Source organism: Ostrinia nubilalis, chromosome 9 (assembly GCF_963855985.1).
Source record: "Ostrinia nubilalis chromosome 9, ilOstNubi1.1, whole genome shotgun sequence".
Lineage (NCBI taxonomy): Eukaryota > Metazoa > Arthropoda > Insecta > Lepidoptera > Crambidae > Ostrinia > Ostrinia nubilalis.
In genome coordinates this window covers 13,228,439-13,237,793 of record NC_087096.1, presented here as the reverse complement: position 1 = coordinate 13,237,793, position 9,355 = coordinate 13,228,439, and the positions used below count along the sequence as shown (strand labels likewise).

Here is a 9,355-nt window from a genome sequence, read left to right as displayed (position 1 = left end):
ATTGCATATCCGTATAAATTGTTACAGTCTATATAAAATAAGTAATTATCTGGAGAAGATGGATCGTAATCAGGCAAGTATTTATTATTTGCCTTCGCATATCTAGTGGAAACTTGACAAACACCACCGCGGATACCCTTTTGGATTAACCGAATTATTTCCAAATCTTCAATTAGTTCAAGTTTTACTTTGGTCAAAAGTAGCATAGCATCGAAGCTTAAACTTGGAGCGGTAAGATAAAACGAAGGATCTAAATTATAATTAGTTTTACAAGTATACCGAAATTTTTCAAATACATCGGCCAGTAAAAGTACGTCTGATTTTAAATATAACTTTGTATATTCTCCTAGATTTTTTAAATTAAATGTTTTCCAAACGCGCTCGGCATGTTTATAGTCAGATTCTGAAATAGTACACTCATTCAAACTACTATAAAAATTATGGCGTGAAGGTAATTGTTTTTCTTTATACGATTCCCAGTTAGTCATGTATTCATAAGGGTATACACCTTTGCGCCTTAATAACTCAAACTGATTTTTTTCAGAAAAAAAACGCGATAAATGTGTAAAATCATGTGTGTTTAAATTGGAAACCAGTTTTTCAAGGCTTGTCCCTAAAAATTTGAACGAGTCAACAAATCGAACTGCCATGTAATGATTATCATCTGTTGTAAAAAACTTAGTGAACGATATATAATTTTCTTTATTTTTGGCTATAACTTTTATTGGTCCCGATATTTCTCCCAATTGCCTTATAAATAGATGACTATCGTAGCCGGATAAATTATGGAAAAATACCGGTACGAATTGCGGTAAGCGGTATTTGAGATTACAGTATGAATGTGCGGGACCGCGGTACCTGCCGGTTAAGTGACAGTGGTCCCTCACTCTATCGTCAAATAACAACTGATTGCAAAGATAACATTGCTTCGATTTAGAAAATGATTCCGATTCTTCTACTGTTAACTTTTTCATTGGTATTTTGTTTTTATATAATTTTAATATTTTAGATATGTCTTTCTTAAGATTCTCAATAAATATTTCAACACATTTTTTCCCAAGATAAGATACGTACCGATTCAAGGAACTGTCATATGAACAAGCAACGTAATATGCAAATGCAGCCGGAACATGTTTTTGGAAGACGTTCGTAGAATTTGAAGTCGGTCCGTTTGGACTTGGTTGTAATAACGATTCGAAATCCGCGTAAATAACGAACGGCATGTCTTGCATTTTTTCATAGTTTTTAAACTGTATAAGTGTGCCGGGTTTTGGTAAAACAGTAGCAACGCCACCGCATATATGAGTATTTAATTTAATTTCGTTTTTAAAGAACACCATACAATCATCACAAAAAAATATTTTGTTGTGGTTTTTTGTTATTTGCGACCTTAACAAACGACTTACATTTTTTATCCAACAATAATGCGTTAGATTTCCCTTTTCTAAAAATAATAAATTTATATGGTTCTTTTTCTTGTTCTGAGTGCGGTATAATGGTCCAACAATATTAGTGTTGTTTTTAATTCCATAAACATTGACACTTATACTGGGATTATTCTTTTCAAAAGTTTTTATATCCGAAAAATTTACAGGAAATGACATGTTTTTTGTATTGAGAACGTTCTCAAAATGAGGATATGAAGAAGTTCGGTGAGCATTACTCTTAGCAGGAAACAATGCTGCCATTATGCTCCACAAAAAACAAAATTTATCTCTGTTTTGAACATTAATACAAGCTCGTTTTAGTTTTAAAGCTTTAGGTAAATCTATAAATTGAGATGCTTTTAAAGGATTAAATTTGTTTATGTTAATTTCTAAGTGCGAATTACGGAGAAAAGACCAACCGCTGTCCCTTTCTTGCATTTCGTCAATTTTAGTTGAAATAATAGCTATTGCTTGTGAGAATATTTCATCAAACGCGTAGTTCTTATGTATGGTAAAGTTCTCTGTAGCAAATGATTTTAGCTCAGATTTGTTAGAGTCATTAGTTCTAAGAGAAAATTCTGCAAATAATTCGAAGTTGACTTTAAGGCTGTTAAATGCTAGTTGTCGCGCTTGTATGAGTTGCCGCACGCGCGCACGCATGCTGCGCAGGAACTCGGCTGGCGTCTGCACGCCTTCATCCCTATTGCGCAATCGATACGTAGCTATTCGACTACGGAATGCACTACTTATTTTTTCTATACCATCTCCTAATTCTATTGCTGAATTATTTTTATGTGTATTACTTTTGAGATGAGCTGAGAAACTATTACTTTTAATTGATAAATCGCACACTGTGCAATATATCGTTCTTTGAGACATTATAAAAAAGTTTAAAACCTACCTAACAACTTTGAATGAAATTAAATAGACTGGGTGAAAAAACTAAGATATAAAAAAGTATTTTATTTTATTACCTTAAATAACTAATTAATAACAAATTACGAACTATTTTTTTTATCAGCGAAAAAAGTACCGTCCTCTTCGAATGCCTCTCGCGCACGCGTGACGAATTGCCGCAGTAGGTCAAGATGTTCGGCGTTAGAGCTGCTTTGGTATTTGAGTGACAATACCGCCTTCTCCCAACGATCTTTCGGCTGCACAGCTCGTATCTCGTCCGCGTTGTAGAGGCGCAACTCCACGAAGAGATCCCCAGGCAGAGAGGCGGTGCGGCGCAGGACTCCGTCGGCCACTCGGCGCGTCAGCACGGACTGCAGGCGGCCGGGCTGGCTGCGCGCGCGACTGCTCTCGACGTCCGCGTCGTCGTCCAAGTCCAGCTTCCACCCTGAGGTTCGAGTTCGTTTGTCTCCACTCGAGCTCTCTGCTGACTTGCGTTTGGTAGACGACTTTTTCGCTGATGATTTAGTTCTGAAAAAAAAAAAAAACAACATTTGAATTAAATATTCTTAAACAGTTTTAATTATTTTAGTTGGAATGAGAGATAACTGGTAAAATTATAAAATTCCTACCGGAATACCAAGCCTTTGCTTGCTAAATATTTATTTCAAAATACAATTATCATTACAACGCAAAGTAAATACCTCAATCGTCATAAAAGTGATTAAAAACTTACGGTTTATTAACTGATTCCTCTTCAGAGTCGTCGAATAAATGTTTGGCCGTTTTTCGAGGTTTCTGCTTCAACCTGCCAACAAACACGGTCAAATTAGTTTAAAACAGTAATAAACAGAATTTGTAAGTATGAGTCTTTGTTCGCATAAATTAATAAATATTTGTTTCAAAACAGAAGTGAGTCCCGCGTATTTAATTTAAGTACATAGGTACATTACAGCGCAAAGTAAATACGTGAAACGTTATAAAAGTGATTAAAAACTTACGGTTTATTAACTGATTCGTCTTCAGAGTCGTCAAATAAATGTTTGGCTGTTTTTCGCGGTCTCTGCTGCTTCAACCTGCCAACAAACGATCAAATTAGTTTAAAACGATAATCATTTTCACTTGTTTCAAACAAAAATAAATCGATTTATTACTGGAATATTACTTTGTCTATATTAAATCTTACCTTTTACAAGATGTTTCCTCTTCAGAATCTATGTCTTCGCGTTTATTTCCGTGCCGCTTGGCAACTGCTTTTTTGTCGCAGTAATACTCAAAGTCCGACCTGTAAAATATAGAGTTAAAGTTATAAGACGAAATTATGATGCAGGTACGACATATTATGTTCAATACAATACATGTATTGAACATTCAATAACAACATACAGTAAACAACTTGTAAAAATCGAACTGCCTAAGTTCATAATTATGCACATTATTATTCTCATAAAACACACAAGGAAAAAAGTTAAAAAAACTTACGAACATTATTTCGTTGCTGTAGATTGGTCTTGAAGCTGAAGAATACCTTAACCTTGAAGGTTGATGAGCACTATGTGGCACTACTGGAGTTATTAAATTTTATCGATTTGGAGGTCATAATTTATCTAAAAATAATGCAAGATCAGCAAAAGAGGTAGTCAACATTTTTTCCATTTGTACCGCTTAGTTAACGGGTAAAATATAATGTATAATTACAAAAGTAACCTTCAAACACAGGGTTTACGATCACTGGCCAAAATTTTTTATAGAATCAGCAATTACAAAATGTTATTGCTGATTAACATTAACATTTGTGAAAAACAAAAGTTTCAATTTACTCAGACGTCCGCATAATCAGTGTAGGTACAGTCGGCGTAAAAAAATGATGATTTTTTTTTCATATTAGGATATTTTTCTTGTTACATACTTTAGATTATTTCTTAAACATACTATCTTTCTTTCTTTCTTTGAATAATATCACGCAGCGCCATCTAGTTTCAAAGTAAGCAACTAAAATGCTTGTGTTATGGGTGCTAGCTTAATACATAATATCCATTGGATATACTACTTAAAAACTATTTAAATACATAGGTACACATTATACATAGTAACACCCAGACCCATCACAGGAATTAAAATTCATCATTTCAATTTCTGCCCAGCCGGGAATCGAACCCGGGACTTCTTGCGTAGTATTGCGGCCTGTTGACCACTAACCACTCAGGTTGTTTTACTATGTAAAGGTACATGTGATCATATTGACTGATCGTGTGATGAGGTATGATCTCGTTAATTGCATTATTTCGTTTTTTTGGTTGTTTATAGAAACGATAAACATAACATAAGCAATAAATGCAGTGTTTCAACATTTTTGTAGAGTTATGTTTACTACCGACTGTACTTACATGCTCAAAACTGTGGTTTCAGCAGTAACAATATACTTGCATTATAACTTATAAGATTAGGGTTCCTTATAAGGAATATAAATTATAATTTGAAACCATTTTATCGCCTTTGTTAACATTTAAAAACATTATTATACACTAATTAATTATTTAATCATTTATCCGTCGATGGAAATTCTACAATATTATGTCAGGTGAGGCAAAAAAAAACTCAGAATAAGTTCATGATCTTTAATGTTAACTTTACTCAAAGGTTCAAATGTGTAATGTTTGTGAAACACACTTTTTGGGTAAAAACTACGGTTCAATAATAATGTTATAAGAGCACTAAACGTTAACACGTTATCTATAAAAATATATTTGAGATGAGAACCTCTCCTTTTTTAATCGGTTAAAAATCAATATCTTATAATAAATTATTAGATGTGATTATAATTACAAAAACACAATTTAATAGTTCAGACAGTATATCATAATTTTGATGATGTTTGATTCTAATTATGTATGCCTACATACGGAACCTTTGTTGTAAATACTGTACTCAAATTGACTGTCGTATGACATGATTCGCAATCGAGCCAGTGTTGAAGTGTACGCCATAGTCTCTGGACTGTCATGTGAAGGTTTGATTTTAGGTGCTAACATTTAGTTACAATTAAGACGAACAGTTCGCCTTGAAAACTTTTCTAAGCGAAGTACAGATTTATTGGTACGACCAAACGGGCTAGTGTCGCTGAGCGATTCTAGGTGCCACTAAAACTCTGGAAACAATTAGAAAGTACATCATGGTGGGCTCAGTAAATCTGAAAGTTGCCAAGTGTTAGTACGATCAAACGGACTAAAATTATACCTTGAGCAAACGGCCGCTGACATAAAGAGCATTGGTGTTATAAGTACTTACGTCGCGTGGTCATTAGAATCAAAAGGTTTGATTTTAGGTGCTAACATTCAGTTACAATTAAGACGAACAGTTCGCCTTGATTAGTTTTCTAAGCGAAGTACAGATTTGTTGGTACGACCAAACGGGCTAGTGTCGCTGAGCGATTCTAGGTGCCACTTAAATTCTGGAAACAATTAGAAAGTACATCATAGTGGGCTCAGTAAATCTGAAAGTTGCCAAGTGTTAGTACGATCAAACGGACTAAAATTATACCTTGAGCAAACGACCGCTGTGACATAAAGAACATTGGTGTTAGTGCATAGTGTTTTAGTGATACGTCGCGTGCCCACTGGACTCAAACGTTTGATTTAAGGTAGGTACAGTAGAATGTAGAAATATCATAAATAAATAGCAAAAGCAATTAGTAGGTACGATAGGGAGCGTTTAATTCATAATCAAACAATTTATAAAGACTGCGTTCAACTGAATCATAAAACAAGTTTTAGATCCTAATTCACTCTTTTGTTATAATTGTTCGGTCTAATTAACTTTCTTCGAATGAGCGGCCGAAGGAAGCGAATGAGAAGAAAGTGAATTAGAACGAACAATTATAACCTACTAGTAGGCCTAAGATGCGCGCCGCGATAAGCAGTTATCACGCCATTTTATCGATTTTGCCCATACATTTTGACGTCGATAAAAGTTATCACGGCGCGCATCTTAGGCCTACAGTATACTACATAATGGCTCACTATCTAGCTTGAAAACACAATCTTTGCGCTACACGATTTACGTGAAAATAAATGAAAAACTGCATTTACTCGCATTCCCCCAGGATCGTGCTCCTAGATTGAATGGTATTGAATTTGAATAAGGGACGCGGTTTGAAGCCAAGATTACGTCAAATGCGATATCGGGACGATATACGAAAGAAAAACTAATTCAAGGTATAATACAGGGTGAATCTTTAAAGATTCTGTATTTTTTAAACCCAAAACTTGAGAAATACTCGTAATTCAACGGGATGATTCAAATAAAATGACAACATATTTTATCAAACACAGCGTTGTAGAAATAACTACTTTAACTACTTTTTGGCACAGTTTTTCTTTGTAATTTTTTATCCTTTGAAATAGCTTTTGTGCCTATAAATTAATTTTTATTCTCACATTTGTAGGTATAAGATATGAAAATACCCAATACAAACAATATAAGCTTTTCAATTTGCATTGTCCAGGTATTGAACCTGCCATCTCTGGCATATTATGCAAACCACAAAAGTAAAGGTGGCAGATAACTACCTAACATTTCGTTCGTTTCGTTCGTTCGCAGCGTGTGACGTCACCCACAAGGTTGACCGATGACATCATAAAGGTAGCAGGAAGGCGCTAGACGCAGGCCGCTTCCAACCAGGCAACATGGAAAGCATTGGGGGAGGCCTATGTTCAGCAGTGGACGTCTTATGTCTGAGATGATGATGATGATTTCGTTCGTTCGTTTCAGCCATCCTTGATGTCCAGCAGAGGACGTCATTTGGCTAAAACCTAACATTACTTACCAATGTAAAAGCAAAACTAAATCGCTATGAATTTACATACTGTAGATAAGCTTCCTTTGTATCTCGGCTTTCCGCTAACTACGATTTATCATTGTAACCATCCCAAGGGCCCTGAGATCTGGATTAAAGAAGTGTCCTTATACAGTGTTAATGTAAATCGCCCATTTGCGACGACACTGTGACATCTCGACATATACGATTTTTTGTTTTACCGAAATTCTGAACCGCGATCTTGCGTTCTTTTATCTCCAAAAACAGGGTATTTGTTACTCCAAAAACAACAATACTATGAGAGAAAGAGACAAAATATTACGTTATAGCGCTGGCTCGTTCGGCGATCTAGTTGGCTTCGACACTGTGACAGTTCAGTTGCCACCTGCGCTTTGAGATGTGAGGTGCTCTTCGTTTTTAAGAAAAACGTGACATCTCGAGGATACCGCGGTATTGATGACAAAGGTAAGTTTTTAAAATATTTTTATTTTATTCGACAATGTGGCACGTCATACTTATCACAGTGTTCTTCTAAAACAAAAAGCAAAGTAAAAGATAAATTATTTATATGTCACGTTATTCTTGTAAGAAAATCGAAGTATCATCGGGACATCTTAACTAGTAACGTTGTAGATGATGAAAATTTTTCCTATATTGGAAATATGTTGTAGGTCATTTGTTGATGTTCTGTTATTGCAGAATACATGTTATTGATATTGAATGGTATATCTACTTGTCACGTTGTATACGCTAAACAGTAATACTAAACTCCAGATATCATTACAGATGGGGACTAGCAATGCAAAAAAGCAAAGGTTAACATTTGTGGCGATGCACTGCCTGAAGGAATTCCACAACCTAATCCGACAACATGACTAACAGCGCTATGCGAGCGCTGTGAAAGGGTCTCTTTGAGCTAAAATAACGTCGGAACTAATATGAGTAGATATAGACTGATAAACATACATTCGTTTTGAAGAATAGTTCAAATACTAGAAATACAGTGCAAATAAAACATACTTATACGACTGTCTGTTTTTACAGATACAACAAGCAAAATATTTTATATTATCATACAATAGCCTTAGATTAGCTTAATCTAAGACGATAGCTAACAAAATTATCTATTAGTAGAAGTATGCTAGAATAGCAATGCGTTGGATGACCCCAGATATTTATTTATTTATTATTATGTAATTATTCAATGTTACTTAGCTGTATTGGCTATGTTTTGCTTTCTGCAAAAAAAGGTATTTTAATGTTTTAATATAATTACAGATCATCAGCAATTGATGGAATTTTATCGCATCTTGCCGAAATTTACTTTGGCGGGCGCAACATTGTTTTGTATAATAATATTGCAATAGGTATAACTATTGCAGAAAAACTACGCCAATAAAATGGCTACATTATTTATAAAATAATAGTGGTTGTTATTTTTCACTATTAATACATTATTTAAATATCTTTTATAAATTTAATTTTAAATAAGTATAAAAAATTAAAAGAACTTTTTTGCCATTTTATGCGCCGGAGACGGCGATTTTTGCGTTGATAGTTTTAGGATTAAATTGTCATAACTAGTCTGTTAAAAAAATCTATTTACTAACCTAGTAGGTACCTACAATTTTTTTTCTGCATACATACATACTTAGTACAGTTTCTCTTACTGTGTTTTTTTGTAGTAGTTTACGAGGTCTTACTTTTGAGAGTTTTTCGTTTATTTTGATAAGTATTAGGTTTTAGAATAAGAAAACTTAATGTGAACTTAAATATTGTATGTATACAACTGTCTGTCTACTTAGATAATATTTTTATAAGTGAAATTTAACATGGCAAAGCGAAATATTCGCCTGTTCCAATAATTACCTCATTTTTACTGATTGTAATGTTAGTAAAATAAAAAAAAATTTCAAGATCAACGTTTTATCTAAATAATGACTTATATAAATATATTTTTTTATATCATCTACAACGTGACAACTGAACTTGCCATCTTCAAAATATTATTTTTTACTAGAATAACGTGATAAGTTGTCTCTTTTTTTTTCAATCGCTATAATTTCATCAGTTTAGACGCAAAGTTATGTCTTACTATAAATATTTAAATTCATTAATAGTTAATCTTTAAACGTTTCATACACAATTAGGTAATCCTAACCTTATTTTAAGAGTTATGGTCATTCAAAAGTTTAAAAGTCGATTTCTGTAAAACCAT

The 9,355-nt window shown here is 33.9% G+C and overlaps 1 protein-coding gene across 2 annotated transcripts; it reads right to left on the bottom strand.

The window, feature by feature from the left end:
* Positions 1-1,111: 1,111 nt before the first annotated feature.
* On the bottom strand, positions 1,112-4,907 carry LOC135075034 (protein IWS1 homolog). 2 transcript variants are annotated; one of them, XM_063969405.1, is made up of 5 exons: positions 3,808-4,907; positions 3,508-3,606; positions 3,323-3,397; positions 3,058-3,129; positions 1,112-2,852 (listed from the first exon to the last, which is right to left on the bottom strand). In XM_063969405.1, coding segments are annotated over exons 1-5 (675 nt in total). In that variant the 5' UTR covers positions 3,810-4,907; the 3' UTR covers positions 1,112-2,425. The 2 variants fall into 2 exon arrangements, with proteins under 2 accessions (XP_063825475.1, XP_063825474.1); XM_063969404.1 differs by having other exon boundaries at positions 3,508-4,907.
* Positions 4,908-9,355: the final 4,448 nt, after the last annotated feature.